Below are 20,403 nucleotides of genomic sequence, written 5' to 3'. Positions count from 1 at the left end.
TAAGACCAGATATGACACATGTATAGCTAAAATCATAATCAGTGGATAAAAATAGAGCTTTAAGATCAGTAACAAGACAAAAATGTCTTGTTCTTGCCAATTTTATGCACTATAGTGCTAGAAGAATTAGGCACAGCAGTCAGACAAGAAATAAATGTCATCCAAACTGGTAAGAAACAAGTTAAACTTGTCACTGTTTGCAGATGACATGATACCATATGTAGAAAACGTGACCAAAAACTGTTAGAATAAATGAATTCAGTAATACGAAATTAATATGCAGAAGTCAGTTGTGTTTCTATACACTAATAACAAAGTAGCAGAAAGCAAAATTAAAATAATTTCATTTACAAATGAACATGGGGGTGGAAAGGGGGGGCAAACCATAAAACAGACTCTCGAGGGATGCTGGAGGGGAGTTGGGGAGGGGATGGGTTAAATAAATGATGAGGACTAAGGAGGGCAGAAACAGATTCATAAAGACAGAGATCAAACTGATGATTGCCAGATGTGAGAGTGGTGGTAAGATGGGCAAAATGAGTTATTTGGAGGTACAGCCTTCCAGTGTGGAATGAATAAGTCATGAGAATAAAAGTACAGATAAGGATTATAGTGTAATAGCATTGTATGGTGAGATGTTAGTTGTAGTTGTGAGCACAGCATAAGGTAGAGAGTTGTGGAATCATGTTGTACACCTGAAACTAATGTAACATTGTGTGTCAGCTATACTTCACTAAAAACTTTTAAAAAGTCACAGAAAATATTTTTTCATATGTAGTCTCCCCTACTGCTCTGTAGTTTTTGGAAACAGATCTTAGATAGCCAGTTTTATTCGTAAATACTTCAGCTTATATCTCTCTAAAATATAAAGATCTTAAAAAACAATGCCATTATGTAGTACCAAGAATGACATCTAAGAAATTAACAGCTTTTTAATATCTTTAAATATGTAGTTATACTCAAGTTCTAGTTAGAACTCTAGTTCTTTAGCTATTTAAAGACTTTAAGCCATCCATGGGGTACCTGGATGGCTCAGTGGGTTGAGCATCCAACTTTGGCTCAGGTCATGGTCTTGCAGTTTGTGAGTTGGAGCTGGGCATCAGGCTCTTTGCTGACAGCTCAGAGCCTGGGCCTTGCTTTGGATTCTGTCTCCCTCTCTCTCTTTCTCAAATATAAACATTAAAAAAAATTTAAAGATTTTAAGCCATCCCTAGGGACTAGAAAATCTATATATATAACAGTACTGAGAAAATCAGGGGCTTTCAAATAAAAGGCATATGAAAAAATACATACAATTAAAAAAAAACAGCTGGCAGACTGGAAAGAAAAAGTGTGGTGACAGAGTGGAGGGAAGTGTGTGCTTACCACCTGATGCTTTGGCTGTGCCCATTGCCAGTAGGGGATCCTCGAGTTGAGGGGGTATTTCCCAGAGGTTCACAGATGATCTCTCCTGGGGCATTCAGCAGGAAACAGCATTCTTTCAGTTCTCTTTGCCACCTTCCCTTTCCTTTCCCTCCTCACAGGCATTGTGGTCTCTCCTCAGAGACAGAGCCCCTCCAACTGCAGCACGTGTGGCCAGGCAGATCACCACCTACCACCTTTACCCACTGCCTCTGGCCGGAAGGTCATATGTGCCAGCCACCAACTCTGCCACCTGCACCACTGGCCGTGGCTGCACAGCCTCCTCTGATGTGCATTCCACCCACTTTCAGGCGCAGAGATGGATGACTGTCTTGGGTATCCTGGTGTGCTGTAAAGAAGTGCTTCGGTTCAGTTATGGATGCTTGCTTTGTGGATCTGATTAGCTGTAAATTGAAAGGTGGAGAAAAGAGGAATGGCTCATACCACCATGATGTTGATGTCACCTAAAAGAAAATATTTTAGGGGTGCCTGGGTGGCTCAGTCGTCTAGGCGTCCGACTTCAGCTCGGGTCATGATCTCACGGTTCATGGGTTCGAGCCCCGTGTCGGGATCTGTACTGACAGCTAGCTCAGAGCCGGGAGCCTGCTTCGGATTCTGTATCTCTCTCTCTCTCTGACTCTCTCGTGCACTCTCTCTCTCTCTCAAAAATAAATAAAAAACATTAAAAATTAAAAAAAAAATATTTTAACCTAAATTTTTTCGCCAACTTTATGGAAAATGTTTGAAGACCATGGAAATGACTATTATTTTATCTAGAAATAATTTACAAGGTAATTTCTGCACCTTGAAAAGTGCTGTGTAATTTTATGCAGCTGTATATATTTGCCCAAACTCTGATTCCCAAAAGTCCATGTTTCTCATCATATCTTCGGCTGAATTTGCAACTAACTTAAATGACTATTCCTGTATGCTTTAGGAAAATGCTTAAGAATTTATTTATAAATCATTGTGAAAAGCAAAAAAAGGACTAACAGTTAAAGTACTTTACTTAAATTGTTGGTAGATCTGTTTTCCAGTTACTTTATGTTCATGAATACTAAGTCCAGCCCAATTCATAGGTCTTGTTTAGTACCACTAGAAACATTATTTTAGTGCTAAGTGCGGTGTCTTACTCTTCAGTTATTTTCAGGCACTATTTTTTATATGTTTATATACACATCATAGGAACTATCCAAAAACCTTGAGCTGAGTACCAACAGTTTCCAGCGACAGTTGCTTGCTGAAAGGAAAAGGGCATATGAGGCTCATGATGAGAATAAAGTTCTTCAAAAGGAGCTTCAACAACTGTATCACAAATTAAAAGTAAGTATTTATTTAATTTAAATATATAATATATTGAAAACTCAGCATTTTAGGAGATCCAACATAGTGGAGAAGTAGGGGGACCCAAAGTTCCCTCATCCCTCAAACATGGCAGTGTTGAGGCCGAAAGGCTTGGAATTCCAAGAGTCGGGGTGCAGAGTGTCAAAGACTCTGGGGACCCAGGGGGACAACCTGGCAGGCCATAGGTGCATGATTGTGAACTGGGAGAAATAAAACGGGTCGTGTAGACATGGATGGGAGAGATCTCCTGTGGAGAGACAAAGGGAAGAGAGAGAGTCTGAGGAAGTGTAGGACTGTATCTGGACAAGAAAAAAACCATGGACCGGGGATGGAGAAGGATCCAATCTCTAACTGCAGAGCTTTCTCCAGACTGGGGCCAACTGCCCAGTTTGTGCACCTGGGGAGGAGTGCAGCCCGCCCCAGGCACCTTAACTAGTTCAGAGGCACAGTCCGCAATGGGAGAAGGCAGTCCCTTCCCTGGAATGCTGTGGGAAGAAGGTATATAGCCACTTCAAGGACAAAGACTGCCTGCGTTCACCAGCCAGAGACCATATATCAGCGGCACAGAGCAGTACTTCCCCAGAATCGGGCCACACAGGGAGGAACCCTTTAAGACACTGGGGTTTAAATTCCAGCCTAGTGCTAGGGAGGTGCAGGAGTCAGCAAAGTGGGACAAACCACTTCGTTCACGCCTGTGGCACTGCAAGGACAACCTGAACAGAGTGATGTGGGACACTCTGTCTGTGGAAGAGAGACTGGGGTGTTGCCATTTTTCTACCCATCATTGACAACGTGGGTCCTCAGGGAACTGACAAGGGGCCACAGTGGAGACGGGACCCACCTACACCAAATGATGCCCCTCCACACCTGGTAACTAGGTATCTACTGGAGCAGGATTGATGCTTACAAACCAGACAGCCCTCCTCCAGACCAGCACTGCAACTGTTTCCAAGCACCTATTGTTTTTGCATTTTCTGATTTTATTCTTGGACAATTCTTAATATAAATATATATATGTATTTTTTTTTCCTTCCTTTTCTCCTTCTTACATCTTCCTACTTCTAGTCTGGTTATTCTGGTTGTTGGTATGCAGACTTATTTAATCTATTCTCCTTAATACCTGTTCTATATCTCCTTTATTCCCCCCACCCCCACCTTTCTAGGTAGTTTCTTTTCCTCATCATCAGTTTTCTTTTTCTCCACCCATGTCATCTCTTTGTATGGGACAAGGCCTCTACCTTCAACAACATCACCACCCCGTTGTTTTCTTGTAGCTAGTGTTTTGGGTGTTTTTTTCCCCGTTTTTTGTTTTGTTTCTTTGTTTCCTTTTCTAGGGCTACTTCAATGAACAAATCAAAGCATACCTGGTGGAGGGTCCAAAACATCACTAGGAGTAGAGAGACAAAGCAACCAGAGTCACAACAACAGAGAACATGTAACACACTCCAAAAAAACACCTCCTGAATGCCAGGTCCTGGGCAGTGTATTACTCCTCTTTCATATAGTAGTGCTCACAGGTTCAGTCATAACAAGCTTTTAGAACACATAAGGGACAGAAAACTAGCCAAAATGACCAAATGGAAGAATTCTCCTCAAAAGAAATTCCAGGAAGAAATGACAGCTAAAGAATTGAACAAAACAGATGTAAACAATGTAACTAAATAAGAATTTAGAATAATAGTAATAAGATTAGTTGATTTTGCACCTTATTTACAGCGTTTTTTCCATCAAGACTATTTCTTAGTTCCTTGAGCTCTGCAATAGATTCTCTGCTGTCTTCTATGCTTTTTTAAGCCCAGCAATTAAAGGCAATAACAGCGAGGATTGAAGAGGCAGAGGGGAGAATAAGTGAAATGGAAGATAAAATTATGGAAAAAGATGAAGCTGAGGATAAGAGCTAAAAAAAATTCCAGACCACAAGGGGAGAGTTAGAGAAATAAGTGATTCAATGAAACGGAATAATATCCGTATCATAGGAGTTCTATAAGAAGGAGAGAGAGAAAGGGGTGAAAGGTGTACTTGAACAAATCATAGCTGAGAACTTCCCCAATCTCGGGAGGAAACAGAAATTGAAATCCAGGAAGCACAGAGAACTCCCTTCAGACGTAACTTGAATCGATTTTCTGCGCAAATTATCATAGTGAAACTGGCAAAATACAAAGATAAAGAGAGAATTCTGAAAACAGCTAGGGACAAATGGGCCTCAACCTGCAAGGGTTGTGTGTCCACTGAAACTTGGCGGGCCAGTATGGAGTGGCAGGAAATTTTCAGTGTGCTAAATAGGAAAAATATACAGCCAAGAGTTCTTTATCCAGCAAGCCTGCCATTCAGTAGAAGAAGAGATAAAAGCTCTCGCAAACAAAAACTGAAGGAATTTATTATCTCTTACTCAGCCCTACAAGAGATCCTAAGGAGGACTCTGTGAGTGGAATGTTGCAAAAGACCAGAGACATCACTACAAGCATGAAACCTAGATAACACAATGACTCTAAATCCATATCTCTCATTAATAATACTGAATGTAAATGGACTAAATGCTCCAATCAAAAGACGTGGGGTATCAGAATGGATAAAAAAAAAAACAAGACCCATCTATTTGCTGTCTACAGGAGACCCATTGTAGACCACAGGACACCTTCAGATTGAAAGTGAGGGGATGGAGAACTATCTATCGTGCTACTGGAAGTCAAAAGAAAGCTGAAGTAGCCATACTTCTATCAGATAAACTAGATTTTAAAGGCTATAAAAAGAGATGAAGAAGGGCATTATAATAATTACGGAGTCTATCCATCAAGAAGAGGTAACAATTATAAATGTTTATGCATAGATTCAGGAGCACCCAAATATATAAAACAACCACAAACATAAGCAATCTTATTGATAAGAATGTGATAATTGCAGGGGACTTTAATACAGCAACGGACAGATCATCCAGACAGAAAATCAGTAGAGACAATGGCCCTGAATGATACACTGGACCAGATGGACTTGACAGGTATATTCAGAACTTTCGATCCTACAGCAGCAGAATACACATTCTTCTCGACTGCACTTGGAAAATTCTCCAAGATAGATCACATACTGGGTCACAAAACAGCCCTCAGTAAGTATAAAAGAATTGTGATCATAATATGCACTCTTTCAGATCACAGTGCTATAAAACTTGAAATCAAACACAAGAAAAAGTTTGGAAAACCTCCAAATGCTTGGAGATTAAAGAACATCCTATTAAAGAATGAATGGGTCAACCAGGCAATTAAGGAAAACATTAAAAAAATATATGGAGTCAAATGAAAATGAAAACACAACAGTTCAAACGCTTTGGGATGCAGCAAAGGCAATCCTGAGAGGAAAATACATTGCAATCCGGCCTATCTCAAACAAGAAAAATCCCAAATACAAAATCTAATAACACACTTAAAGGAACCAGAAGGAGAACAACAAAGAAACCCCAAGGCCAGCAAAAGAAGAGAAATAATAAAGGTCAGAGCAGAAAGAAACAATATAGAATCCAAAAATCAGTAGAACAGTTCATAGCAGCACTCTCAACAATAGGTAAAACATGGAAAGAGCCTAAGTGTCCATCAGCGGACGAATGGATCAAGAAGATGTGGTTTATCTATACGATGGAATACTACATGACAATGAGAAACAATAAAATCTGGCCATGTGTAGCAACATGGATGGACCTTGAGGGTGTTATGCTGAGCGAAATAAGTCAGGCAGAGAAGGACAAATATCATATGTTTGCACGTATAGGAGGAACTTAACGGAGGACCATGGGGGAGAAGAAGGTGGGAAATGGTGGGGGAAAGGGAGAGAAGCAAACCATGAGAGACTCTTGAATGCTGACAAAAACTGAGGTCTGATGGATGTAGGGAGGAGGGGGGAGATGGGCATGGAGGAGGGCACTTGTGGGGATGAGCACTGGGTGTTATATGTTAACCAACTTGACAATAAACTATTTGAAAAACAAAACAAAAATCAGTAGAACAGATCAATGAAATTGAGAGCTGGTTTTTTAAAAAAAAATTAACAAAGTTGATAAGCTCCTAGCAGACTTCTCAAAAAGAAGAGATGAACCAAATAGATAAGATGAAGGAAAATGGATTTATCACAGCCAGTCCCTCAGAAATACAAGGAATTATCAGAGAATACTATGAAAAATTATATGCCAAGAAACTGACCAAGCTGAAAGAAATGGACAAATTCCTAGACATCTACACACCCTCGAAACTCAAATGAGAAGAAATAGAAAATTGGAACAGACAATTGAGGAAATTGAAGAAATTTCTTCAGCGAAGAAATTGAATCAGTTATCAAAGATCTCCCAACAATAAGAGCCCTGGGCCAGATGGTTTCCCAGGGGAACTCTACCAGACATTTAAAGCAGAGATAATACCTATCCTTCTCAAGCTGTTCCAAAAAATAGAAGTGGAAGGAAAACTTTCAGACTCGTTATATGAAGCCAGCATTACCATGATTCCCAAACCAGACAGAAAAAAGAATTATAGGCCAATATCCCTGATGAACATGGATGCAGAAATTCCTAACAAGATACTAGGAAATCAAATTCAACAGCCTATAAATAATTTTTCACCATGATCAAGTAGGATTAATTCCTGGGCTACAGAGATGGTTCAATATCCTTAAATCAATTAATGTGATACATCACACTAATAAAGGATAAGAACCATATGATCCTGTCAGTAGTTGGAGAAAATGCTTTAACAAAATAAAGCATCTTTCTTATCAAAAACCCTCAAGAAAGTCAGGATAAAAGGAACATACCTAAACATCATAAAAGCCATATATGAAGAGCCCACAGCTAGTATCATCCTCAGTGGGGAGAAACTGAGAGCTTTCCCCCTGAGATCAGGAACATGGCAAGATGTCCACTCTCATCACTGTTGTTTAACATAGTGTTAGAAGTCTTAGCCTCAGCAATCAGACAACAAAAGGAAATAAAAGGCATCCAAGTCAGCAAAGAAGTCGTCAAACTTTGACTTTTTGCAGACGATGTGATATTCTACATGTAAAACCTGAAAGACTCCACCAAAAGGCTGCTAGAATTGATACATGAATTCAGCCACGTCACAGGGTACAAAATCAATGTACAGAAATCAGTTGCATTTCTATACACCAATAATGAAGGAACAAAAGAGAAATAAAATGATCTCATTTACAATTGCACAAAAACCATAAAATACCTAGAAATAAACCAAAGATATAAGAGATCTGTATGCTGAAAACTATAGAAAACTTATGAAAGAAATTGAAGAAGACACAAAGAAATGGAAAAACATTCCATGCTCCTGGATCAGAAGAATAAATATTGTTAAAATGTCAATACTACCCAAATTAATCTACACATTTAATGCAATCCCAGTCAAAATTGCACCAGCATTCTTCTCAAAACTAGAACAAACAATCATAAAATTTGTATGGAACCACAAAAGACCCCAAATAGCCAAAGTAATATTGAAGAAAACCAAAGCGGGAGGCATCACAATCCCAGACTTTAGCCTCTACTACAAAGCTGTAGTCATCAAGACAGTATGGTATTGGCACAAAAACAGACATATAGACCAATGGAATAGAATAGAGAACTCAGAATTGGACTCACAAATGTATGGCCAACTAATCTTTGACAAAGCAGGAAACAGTATCCAATGGAAAAAGACAGTCTCTTTAGTAAATTGTGCTGGGAGAACTGGACAGCAACATGCAGAAGAATGAAACTGCACCACTTTCTTACACCATACATAAGAATAAACTCAAAAGACCTAAATGTGAGACAGGAAACCATCAAAACCTTAGAGGAGAAAGCAGACAACAACCTATTTGACCTCAGCTGCAGCAGTTTCTTACTTGACACTGCTCCAGAGACAAGGGAATTAAAAGCAAAAATGAACTATTGGAAGGAACCTCATCAAGATAAAAAGCTTAACGCACTGCAAAAGAAACAATCAACAAAGCTAAAAGGCATCTGATGAATGGGAAAAGATATTTGCAAATGACATATCAGATAAAGGGTTGGTATCCAAAATCTATAAAGAACTTACCAAACTCACACCCAAAAATCAAGTAATCCAGTGAAGAAATGGGCAGAAGACATGAACAGACACTTTTCCAAAGAAGACATCCAGATGGCAAACAGACATATTAAATGATGCTTAATGTCACTCATCATCAGGGAAATACAAATCAATACCGCACTGAGATACCTCTCACTCTGACACCTCACACCAGTCAGAGTGGCTAAAATGAACAACTCAGGAAACTACAGATGCTGGTGAGGATGTGGAGAAAAAAAGAACCCTCTTTCACTATTGGTGGGAATGCAAACTGGTGCACTTGCTCTGGAAAACTGTGGGATTCCTCTAAAAATTAAAAGTAGAGCTACCCTATGACCCAGCAATTGCACTACTAGGAATTTATCCAAGGGATACAGGAATGCTAATTCACAGGGGCACATGTACCCCAATGTTTATAGCAGCACTTTATTTTTTTAATTTTTTAATGTTTTATTTATTTCAGAGAGAGAGAGAGGCAGCGTGAGCAGGGGAGGGTCAGAGAGAGAGGTAGTCACAGACTGAAACAGGCTCCAGGCTCTGAGCTGGCAGTCAGCACAGAGCCCGATGTGGGGCTCGAACCCACAAACCGTGAGATCATGACCTGAGCTGAAGTTGGACGCTTAACCAACTGAGCCACACAGGCACCCCAGCAGTGCTTTCAACAATAGCCAAATTATGTAAAGAGCCTAAATGTCTATCAACTGATGAATTGATAAAGAAGATGTGGCTTATATATACAATGGAATACTGCTTGGCAATGGGAAAGAATGAAATCATGCCATTTGCAGCAACATGGATGGAACTGGAAGGTATTATGCTGAGTAAAATAAGTCAGTCAGAGAAAGACAGATCTATGTTTTCACTCATTTGTGGATCTTGAAAAACTTACCAGAAGACCATGGGGGAAGGGAAGGGGAAAAGATAGTTACAAATAGAGAGGGAGGGAGGCAGACCACAAGAGACTCTGAAATACAGAGAACAAACTGAGGGTAGATGGGGGATGTGGGGGAGAGAGGAAAATGGGTAATGGACATTGAAGAGGGGGCACTTGTTGGGATGAGCACTGGGTGTTATAGTGTAAGCGATGAACCAAGGGAATTTACCCCAATATCCAAGAGCACACTTTACACACTGTGTGTTAGCCAATTTGACAATAAATTATATTTTTAAAAAAAAAACCTCACCATTTTAAAACACTTACTCCTCTTTGTGGAGCACCTGAGTGGCTTAATTGATTAAGCATCTGACTTCAGGTCATGATCTCGCAGTTTGTGGGTTCAGGTCCTGCATCGGGCTCTCTGCTGTCAGTGTGGAGCCTGCTTTGGATCCTATTTCCTTCTCTCTGCCCCTGCCCTGCTTGTGCATGCCCCCCTCCATATAAAAAAAAAACTTTAGAAAATGTTTAAGACCTGTATTTAATTTGTAAATTGGTACAATGTAATTTTCACCCAGGCACCTGGATGGCTCAGTCAATTGAGGATTCAACTCTTTTTTTAAAAAAAATTTTTTAATGTTTGTTTAGTTTTGAGAGGAGAGAGAGTGCAAGTTGAGGAGGGACAGAGAGAGAGGGAGACACAGAATCTGAAGCAGGCTCCAGGCTCTGAGCTGTCAGCACAGAGACTGGGCTCAAACCCATGAGCCGTGAGATCATGACTGGAGCTGAAGTCAGATGCTTAACCAACTGAGCCACCCAGATGCCTTGAACGTACCCCTCGAACGCTCAACTCTTAATTTCAGCTCAGGTAATGATACTATGTCTCATGGGATTGAGCCCCACCTCGGGCTCCAAGCTCTGTGCCCTGCTTGAGAGTCTCTCTCACCCTCTCTCTTCCCCAGGCATGCATGTACAGGCGCCTGTGCGCCTGTACTGATTAATGGGAAAAAAAAAATTTAAGGTCTTTACTTAATTTATAATATATGTTGGTTGAAAACTCACCATTTTAAAGCATATTTGTAAGTTGGTACAATGTGATTTACAAAATTCTGATATTCTCTTTGGTACTTAAAATTTTTTTTTAATGTTTTTTTTATTTCTGAGAGAGAGAGACAGCGTAAGCAGGGGAGGGCCAGAGAGAGAGGGAGACACAGAATCTGAAACAGGCTCCAGGCTCTGAGCTGGCTGTCAGCACAGAGCCGGATGCGGGGCTCGAACCCACAAACTGTGAGATCATGGCCTGAGCCGAAGTCGGCCACCCAGCTGACTGAGCCACCGAGGCGTGATGTCTCTTTGGTACTTTTAAGGGAAAGTTTTGGTAATATAATCAGTATAACACATGCTGAAAGTGAAACATTGAGTCCTAATAGGAATGATATAACTGAAATGTTATGAAATCCGAGAAGAAAATTATGGGAATTGGATTTTTTCTCTGTTGCATGGTCGAATAATCCAGTGTTCTTCCTCAGATAACCCTATGATTATTTTAACAGTTGTTTCAGGGGCGCCTGGGTGGTTTAGTCAGTTAAGCATCTGTCTTTGGCTCAGGTCATGATCTCATGGTTCATAAGTTTGAGCCCCACATTGGGTTCTGTGCTGACAGCTCAGAGCCTGGAGCCTGCTTCAGATCCTGTGTCTTCTTCTTTCTGCCCTCCCTCTCTTGCACACACACACTCTCTCTCTCTCTCTCTCAAAAATAAAGATAAAAATAAAGTTGTTTAAAATAATGCCCTTTATTTTCACAGTGTTGGTAGGAAGTATTTACACTATTTAATTTTGTTAAAGGTGTTCTTAATCCTATCCAGAGGTCATTGATGGGTGGAAGTTTTGTGCAAAGTTGAATGTTTTATTCATTATCTTACATAGAGTTTTCATTTTTTAAATCAAATTCTCAGAACCATAGTCCCAAAATGATAGAGAACACTGTGTTTTTGAAAAATGTCTAGTTTTTGGGGTGCCTGGGTGGCTCATTTGGCTCATCTGACTTTGGCTTAGGTAATGATTTTATGATTCGTGGGTTCGAGCCCTGCAGTTGGGCTCTGTGCTGACAGCTCAGAGCCTGGAGCCTGCTTTGATTCTGTCTCCTTCGCTCTCTGCCCCTCCCTAACTTGTTTGCTTTCTCTCTCTCTCAAACATAAACATTAAAAAATTAAAAAAAATTTTTTAGTGTTTATTTTTGAGATTCAGAGTGCGAGTGGGGGAGGGGCAGAGAGCGAGGGAGACACAGAATCCAAATCAGGCTCCAGGGTCTGAGCTGTAAGTACAGAGCACCATGAGGGGCTCAAACTCATGAACAGTGAGATAATGACCTGAGCCGAAGTCAGACGCATAACCGACTGAGCCACCAAGGTGCCCCATTAAAAAACGTTTTTTTAAGGCATCTAATTTTTAACCAATTCAAAACCCATGTTTGAAAGTGGGTTTGAAACCCACGAAATTATTTTGGTCTCTGTTGGTAAGTCTGAAAGACATTTTAAAGATAGTACTAGCTCCATCAGGTAGGAGTAGGTAGAAAATGTTCTTGCCTTATTTATGCTTGTTTTGTTTTTTGGTTGCCGGTACATATTGCACTTCTTGAAGAGAATCGTTGCTCTACCCTAACCTAGATGTCCTATAGACATTCCTTTCTATAGTTTGGTAGGTAAGAAGGGAAATTGAACTAGGTATAATATATTCTAGTTTGGTAAGGAAAATAGCAGTTGACAAGGTGAGAATTTTTGTTTTATTTTAAATTGATACTCTACATCCTTAATTGTATTATGGGTTTCTTTTCAGGAAAAGGAGAGAGAGCTGGATATAAAAAATATATATTCTAATCGTCTGCCAAAGTCTTCTCCAAAGAAAGAAAAAGAATTTATATCAAGAAAAAATGGTATAGTGGCTATTATAGTTGAAAAATCATATTGTAGCTGTCACTTATTAATAATAAAATCAAATAATTCTGAAGTAGAAGGCCGGCAAAGGGGAAAGAACTTCTTCGAAGTAAACTTAAATTTCCTTGTAGCTAATTTTCAGAAATCTTGTCAACTTTCTCAGTTTTTCCTGAGGTTGTTAAATTATGTTTTACATAAATTATAATAAAAAAATTTTAAATTACTTTTGAAACTTTTATGAAAATATGTAAGAATATTCCTACCTGGAGATTGATTATATTATGGTGAACCTTTATTATGCATCACATAGCTTTAATAGTTACATATTTTGCTAACTTTATTTCATCTATTTTTTTCTACTTCTAGAGTATTTTAAAGTAAATCCTAGCAGTCATTTAATTTCACACATAATACTTCAGCATTATGCATTTTTTTACTTTTTTTTAAACAAAAGTATAAATTTTCCTCTTTTGAATTGCAGAAAGTTAAAAACAAACTTTGTAAAAGCTTAATAGGGTTTACCTGTCTAAATTGTCCTTAAGTTACATCATTGCCAGTTAATCCTAGAAGCAAAAACAGTAATAGTAGATAGGCACAGAGCTGAGCAAAACATGCATTATCTCATGTAGATGGTGAACATATACCAGTTAAATTCCATATGTCTTAGCACTGTTCAATATGATTAGAAAAATTCTTTTGTAATTTTCATGGTAGCTGCATGCCAAAGTGATTTTATAGACCAGTGTACAAAAGGAGTACAAACCAGTGACGACTTCGAGCTGGAAGAATTTCCTATAACACCACAAACAGTTATGTGTTATGAAAACAAATGGGAAGAACCTGAACGTCTTACTTTGGTGAGTTTAGCAACATGATTAGGTACTAAACTCTAGGTCTGAAGTTTTTCCCAAAAACACACTATCAAGTGTTTTAAAAGTTAGCAATGAAGCTAGTGCCATATCTGTGATATTTGCAAGTAGTCTTTTAAAGACAGGTAACACCTATGTATTTTATGAAATTCCTTTGGATCAACTCTTTGTTTTCATTGCAGCTTTCCTATGCTTCAGGAAGGTTAGTTGTACCTTCTGGATTGGAGATAACAGTTTCTCACCTTTTATGTACCCAGAGAATCTCAAATTCCTCCTTGCTCTTATATTTAATAGCAAATTATAGTAGTTTTCAAGTGATTTTTTACAATTAGTCTACATATTTTTTTGGTCTCCTATTATATGAGAATTTTATAGATTAATTAAATGTTGAGCAAAATAATTGCAGTGGAATTTGACTTTATATAACTGACCATTTAAATTAGAGTGAAATTCAGGGGAGTCTATATTGGACCTTCATTGAAAAGGACTTACATACTGAATACCAGAAAGTTCTTTTTTCTCTAAGAGAGTTCTGTATTTTCTGTTTACAATTTAAATCCCAAAGAAAATAATATACCAGGGTTCATTCATATTTCATACATTCCTGTGTTCTTGTGCCCTGTAAATTTTCCAGTGACGTGGAGCTCTTTCCCTGTGGTATGAAACAGACAGAATGGTCTGATTTGGTTCTTTGGCTGTGTGCGCTAAATGCCTTTCTTTGTATATTTTCACTGTCATTGAAACTGGATCATGTTTTCTTTTTGAAAAGGGTAAAGTGTGGAATAGAAATTCATTCTTAACTTTAAAAGGATTAAAAATGGTCTGTATAAGATTCAGCATGAGGAGCAGCAACCTAATCGAGTGAAGAGTACAGCCTTGGTCTTAGCACTGTTTTTTAATTAAATTCTTGTTCTCACATTTTAGTTATGACTTCCTTGAGCTTCTGTTTCCTATTGTATAAAATGTGGATGGGCTACCCATCAGGATTGTGGTAATAACTAATCACAAAGTTTATAAAGCTCTTAAGACTGATCCTGCCACTTTAAAGGGTCTTAGCAAATGGGAATGTTAAATACCGACCAATAAGTTCCTGTTGGAAAAAGACCCCGAATACAGTGGCTCAAGCCAAGATACAGATTTTCTTTCTTTTCTAATAGATTGAAGGTCAGTGCACAGTCCAGGATTGGCCAGTAGGCTTATTCCTTGGTATCATCCTTTGTCTTACTGTTCTTGCATCTTAAAGAGTCTAGTCCTCTTTTGTATGGTTGGAACTGGCTCACCACCCTTGTGAGGAGGAGGAACAAAGTGGAGGGCGAGCAGTTTTTGTTTTCATAAATGAGATCGGAAGTTGCATCTGTACTTTCACTCACCTCCCTTTGGTCTTGTTTAGCTCCAAGGGATGTTAGCAAATGTGGTCTCTGGGTGAGCAGCCCTGAGGCTGCTAAAACTGCAGGGATTCTGTAACTGAAAGGAAGAAGAGGAAACTGATACTAGGGACAATGCTCTGCTATACTGAGTAATAGGTATTTTACTTTTATTCAGAAAAACTATACACACATATGAAAGGGACCATAAGGAACAAGTAATTATGGGTTTACATTTTATTTATTTAAATTTAAATATTTATTTATTATAAAACGTATTGGAGGCTTTGGATATAGTGTAAACTTGTAAGATTCAGTGCAGTTGCTACTGCCTATATTATAGCTTAGCACCTTCTCACATGGCTTCCATCAGTGGTTAGTAGCCTTTTCTGGTTAACTGAATTAATCAGATTTTGTTGTGAAATGCACAAAGCAAGGATACTTCTCAAACATATCTCTTCAGAATTGTTTGTAGAGTATTGGCTTCAATTCTGTTATATTTGTTCTGATATATCTACTTTTTAGAAAAGTTTTAACTAAAAAATAATCTTGTGTGCCTTTGAAGCATCTTTCAAAGGGTGGTAACTTGTGATTTACTGCTTCATTTTAAATTAAAATTTGCTTAAGTTTCTAACTTAGTTGATATCATACTTAATGGTAGATAAATCTATGATATTTAAATGGCTTTTTCTGCCTTTCAACCTGTGAACTTGCATTTTTAAAAAAATGTAATAGGACCTGGAATTGCAAGAGAGAGGTGAGCATGAAGAAGCAGGGATGCTACACCCAGTTGTGAAAAGAGAAGAAAAATTTGTGAAAGATCAAGAACTCCATGTTATAAAACAGGAGGTTGAGAAACTAGAGGATGGTAAGAAAAGAATTTGTTCAGTTAAGAGATGAATGAGCATCTTTTGGGAAAGAAAGGGTTAGCATCCCCTAATATTCTAATGTTTTCCAGCTGCACAGAGAATTGGTTGTACAGAATAAGAAGAGGTTAATACAGGGCTAGGGGGTGGTCTTTTAGGAATCACAAACATTTCAATAAAGTTACTAAGGAAGGAAAAAAATGTTAAGTTGCTATTTGGGGTTAGGGAATAAGGACAGTACCTTCAGAAAATTTAGATGAAGTAGAATTCAAATGAAAGGGGAAATTTTTGTGTATAAATTAACTAAAACTAGATGAAGAGATAACCAAAGACAATGCACTTTATTGGCTTGACCTTAAGACTAGCCCAAACATTAAAATCAATGAGTTGTGAGATCCTGAATATATTCCTGTAAATTTTCTTTGGTTTTAGTTTGTAAAATAAATCTTTAATGTGTTCAACCATTGGTATGGAAGGTTAGGAAACCAACTCACATAGTTTCAGATATTGAAAATGAAGTTCAGGAATAAGTTCATTTCCATCTGGATAAAACATCTTAAATGTATAGCTGAGAGGGATCCGATCCCTGACGCTAAGCCTCTGCATAAATTTTGTTAGTCTTACAGAGAAACCCTTTTTTCCCCTTAAAGTTAATGGAATATAAAATTATGACCTAATTGTTGCTTCATTTAGTGTGTGTATATATATGTGTGTATGTGTATTTGGAACAATGTAACAGGAAAATTAGAAGATACATTACTGTTGGCTAATCCACAAAGGGGGATTTCCTTTCACATGTTAAAGTCTAGAATAGAAAATTAGGTAGTAGGTCGGCTGTGTCTAGGTACTGAAAAAAAGGATAAAGTAACAGAAGACTGATACTTTCTTTTCATCTTTATTGTTTTTTTTTTTTTTTCTGGAGTTTGGAATGGTCTCTAACCAGTGAGAATGTATGTCATGCACTAAAGCTTCTAAAAGTTGTATACCTCATGCCCATACCTTAAAATACTTCCCTGTATATTATCCCAAAGTAAAGACATTTTCTTACATCATTCCAGTATAGTTTTCAATTTTAGAAAATTTAACTTTGATACAACACATTTCTCTAATCTGCCGTCCATATTACAGTTTTGTCAGTTGACACAGTATTGTCCTTAATAGCATTTTCTACTCCATGATAGGATTATGAATTGCATTTCGTCCTCCTATCTCTTCATCTTTCTCTAAAGATTTTGTGAGATTAACATTTATGATGAATAAAGACCCATTTACAGAAAAAGAATTCCTCATTTGAGGTTTATCTGTGAAGTTTTAATTAGATTCAGTTTAATGTATCTTTAGTCAGAATACTATATACATGATGTTGTGTCCTTCTCAGGGTACAACATCTAGAGTTTCAGTTTATTTTTAATTTTAAAATAAACTCACTCCATCCATCCATCACTCTCCACTCAGTGTATAGCACTATATTAGGTATAAAAAGTAGAGAACCTTCTTCCTTACCTCTAAACTGAAAAACGAAATTCTTTCCATAAACATGAATTTTAAGTGCAGTACACATTAAGTATATTCTTTTTGAATTCCATAATATTATGTGTAGCAATGAAATTTACAGTGTTCATCCTTACTATGCTGATAACTTTTGTAAAAGATGAGAACTGAGTTTTCCTACTTAAAAATATTGACTGCTGTGTAATCCAATTTTTTTTAATTTGATTTCATACAGAGTGGGAAAGAGAAGAATTTGCTAAAAAGCAAAAAGACAAGATACCTTTGCTGGAGAGAGAAGAAAAGCCTGCATTGGAAACTGGAAGATACCAAATGGAAATGTACCGAATTCAAAATATTGATAAATTGGAAGACGAGGAAGAAGAAAGGTTGAAGAGAGAAATGCTACTTGCTAAACTGAATGAAATCAACAGAGAACTTGAAGATTCTCGGAATCTAAAATGCCCTCCTCTGCCATTTCTTCCTGATTTGGAATCAAAACTGCACTCCCCAGAGAGAAGCCCCAAAACATACATGTTCCCTGAATCCTCGGAGAGCATGTTTAATGGCCATCATTTGGAAGACATCAGCCTCTTTGCTACAAAAGGGGATGGTCAGAATCCAGGAAATATTAGAAGCCTAGCCTCTCCAAATGAGCTTACATTTGGCAGCTATGTGCCTTCATTTGCAAAAAAAACATTTGTAAAAACATCAAATCCATTTAGCCAAAAGAGTGGCCTTTTGGATCTCCAAAGAAACACGATAGAGAAACTTGGTAAAGACAGTATAGATTTAATTACAAGAAAAGAGAAAAAAGCTAATCTGATGGAACAGTTATTTGGTGCCAGTGGCAGCAGCACCATTTCCTCAAAAAGCAGTGACCCAAATTCTCTGGCTGCCAGCAAAGGAGACTTTGACTCTCTCAGTTTTCTCCCTGGGGATAAAAGCAGCAGGGATAGAGAACGTGATGAAAATGATGACTTTTTCCTCAGCGAGGGAAGAAGTTTTCATCCAAATAGACATCGATTAAAACATGCAAACAGTAAACCAGCAGTAAAAGTAGTAGAATCTGTAGAAGATGAAATTGAAGAGGTAGTCCTGAGATGACCAACCACAGTATGCATTTTTCCCAATTGTAAATATTAAAGTATTTTAATACCATATTTATTATAAACATTTAGAAATTTTAATATTAAAGTCCTTATTAAGGAATGATTTTTAGTAGATAAATACAGTGTAAATGAAAAGTAGATCTTATCACACCACATAGCTAGTTTGTCAAGAATGAAGGAGACTCTTTTGAATGAAACCAAAAATAGAGACGTATCGTACTTGGTTTTGACTTTCGATCTGTAGGAAGTTTTACTCCATTGGAGTTCAGTTTATTTCCTATTTTTCTCCCTATTTATTTATTTACTTATTTTTGGTCATATCCTCACTGACCTAAATATAGTCTTCCCCCTGGTAGTTGAGTGGAAATTAAGGGTGAGAGGCTCTGGGTTAGGAAGTGTAGCTCCCAGACAGTGGGGAGCCGGTGCTGCTTAGCAGCCTTGTGCTCTGTGGGCAGGGCAGGGGTCTCTTTCTGACAGGGCAGAGTTGAGCTACTCTCAGAGCAGTGACATCATAGAGGCTGCCTTAAATCACTTACCTACAACCGTGTGAAGTTATTAGTTGAATTCAGAAGACATTTGTCTGTTTGCATGGGTAATTCCCCTGTCATGGCTCCCGGAGGCTTGGGTACAGTGTAATCAGAAATTCCTCTCCTTGTTCTCCTACACTCTTTGTATCAGTGACTAGGTGTGAGATTTTATTACCCAAATACACAAAATTGAAGAGATTTCATTCGAATACAGAAACTCAATTATGTTTCCAGAGTATGTAACTTGGAAATTTTCATATATACTTTAAGGTTTGAACTTCTGTCAAAACCAAAAATAGACAATGAGAGTGTAATACTGTTGGACTTGTAAGACTAATTGTGAAGCAAGCTTGGGTTAAAAATGTTTTAGGGATGGGGCTTATGCCTTGCTAAGTAGGATAGATGTTTTTCTGTTGAAATGCATTGGTCTTTTGCTGTTTGTAGCTCCCTTCAGCTGCAGAGGAGTTGATGACCTTGGACTATGATTGGTCTTTAAGAAGCGGTAATATACCACCAACCAAGGAGAAAACACTGTTAAAATGAAGAGTGATGGAAACTGTGTCAGGGGAAGCATAAGAAAATGTAGATTGACACTTCTTCTGAAGTAAGCTTTTTTTCCTCCAAAATTTAGTATGTTGCTAATAGTATGATTTCTGATGCCAAGCATATATACTGATAGATCAGGAGACCAGAGTGTTTTTATCTTGGGTTCTTATGAATGCTTATTATTGAATATAATTTCATAACTATTTGGCGAGACTTACCTGGATAGGTCTCTAATGAAAAGGTTGGCTATCTATCATCTTTTAAATTGTGTTACTGTCATTGATTGGGAACAATCTCCCAGAAGTGCTAAACTACATTAAAAAATTGTTTTAGTAAAGAGATTTTATGTCTGATATAAATAAGCTTGTTGCAAATCATTCTAATATACGTAAACCACATTATCATAATGCAGTTCTTGTTAAAATATTATGTAATGCTAATTTTGTTCATAGCTGCTAATTTTTCTGCCAAAAGTATTCAGATTTTTAGGTTGTTTTAAGAGGCTTTTAAAAAGCCTTTTAGTAAAGTTTTATATTGAGATCATTTTAATTAATCTCTTGCTTTTTTTCCTACATAATGTTTTCTAGTCTCTTTCATCAGATATAACAAGACAGGGTTATTAAAATTAAACCTAAAATTAAGTTACAGACTTAGAAGCATTATGGTTTTAGGCATTAGGATTGGAGATTAAAATGTATAGAAAAGGTTTTTCTTTATGAACAAACCTCAGAGTAAATCATTTTTTTCCTAAATGTCAAGTTAAATTTGTTATTTGTATTCCGAACTCTTAACTAATAAAAACTAAAAACACGTGATGGCTCTTTGTTTGAATGATTCCTTAGGTCACTCAGGAAATTCATGGTAGAAACAGGACCTGCAGTGTTAATTTTTATTTCTTTATTCACCTTTTCCCCCCTGCTCTGTCCAGTATCTTTAATTGAAGTAGATGAATTTGCCCTAAATCAGGTTAGACAGTATGCTAGTCTTATCAGATAATTATAG

At 37.7% G+C, this 20,403-nt stretch overlaps 1 protein-coding gene and 1 long non-coding RNA gene across 2 annotated transcripts in view; one reads left to right on the top strand and one right to left on the bottom strand.

The window, feature by feature from the left end:
• The window catches only part of LCA5 (lebercilin LCA5), a 94,668-nt gene extending 74,489 nt beyond the window's left edge, over window positions 1-20,179 (top strand). The window contains exons 6-11 of the mRNA XM_039216427.1: window positions 2,587-2,724; window positions 12,532-12,628; window positions 13,344-13,486; window positions 15,598-15,730; window positions 17,455-18,351; window positions 19,300-20,179. Of these exons, the coding sequence (XP_039072358.1) occupies window positions 2,587-2,724; window positions 12,532-12,628; window positions 13,344-13,486; window positions 15,598-15,730; window positions 17,455-18,323 (1,380 nt within the window). The 3' untranslated portion in view covers window positions 18,324-18,351; window positions 19,300-20,179. The remainder of the gene's footprint in view (window positions 1-2,586; window positions 2,725-12,531; window positions 12,629-13,343; window positions 13,487-15,597; window positions 15,731-17,454; window positions 18,352-19,299) is intronic.
• LOC120219607 lies at window positions 2,774-14,958 on the bottom strand. The gene is made up of 3 exons (XR_005525325.1): window positions 14,869-14,958; window positions 13,152-13,192; window positions 2,774-2,992 (listed from the first exon to the last, which is right to left on the bottom strand). It is a non-coding gene; the product is annotated as an uncharacterized LOC120219607 (long non-coding RNA).
• Window positions 20,180-20,403: the final 224 nt, after the last annotated feature.

This window comes from Hyaena hyaena, unplaced genomic scaffold (genome assembly GCF_003009895.1).
Source record: "Hyaena hyaena isolate Hyena2069 unplaced genomic scaffold, ASM300989v1 scaffold_633, whole genome shotgun sequence".
Classification (NCBI taxonomy): domain Eukaryota; kingdom Metazoa; phylum Chordata; class Mammalia; order Carnivora; family Hyaenidae; genus Hyaena; species Hyaena hyaena.
This window is presented reverse-complemented; position numbering and strand designations above follow the sequence as displayed.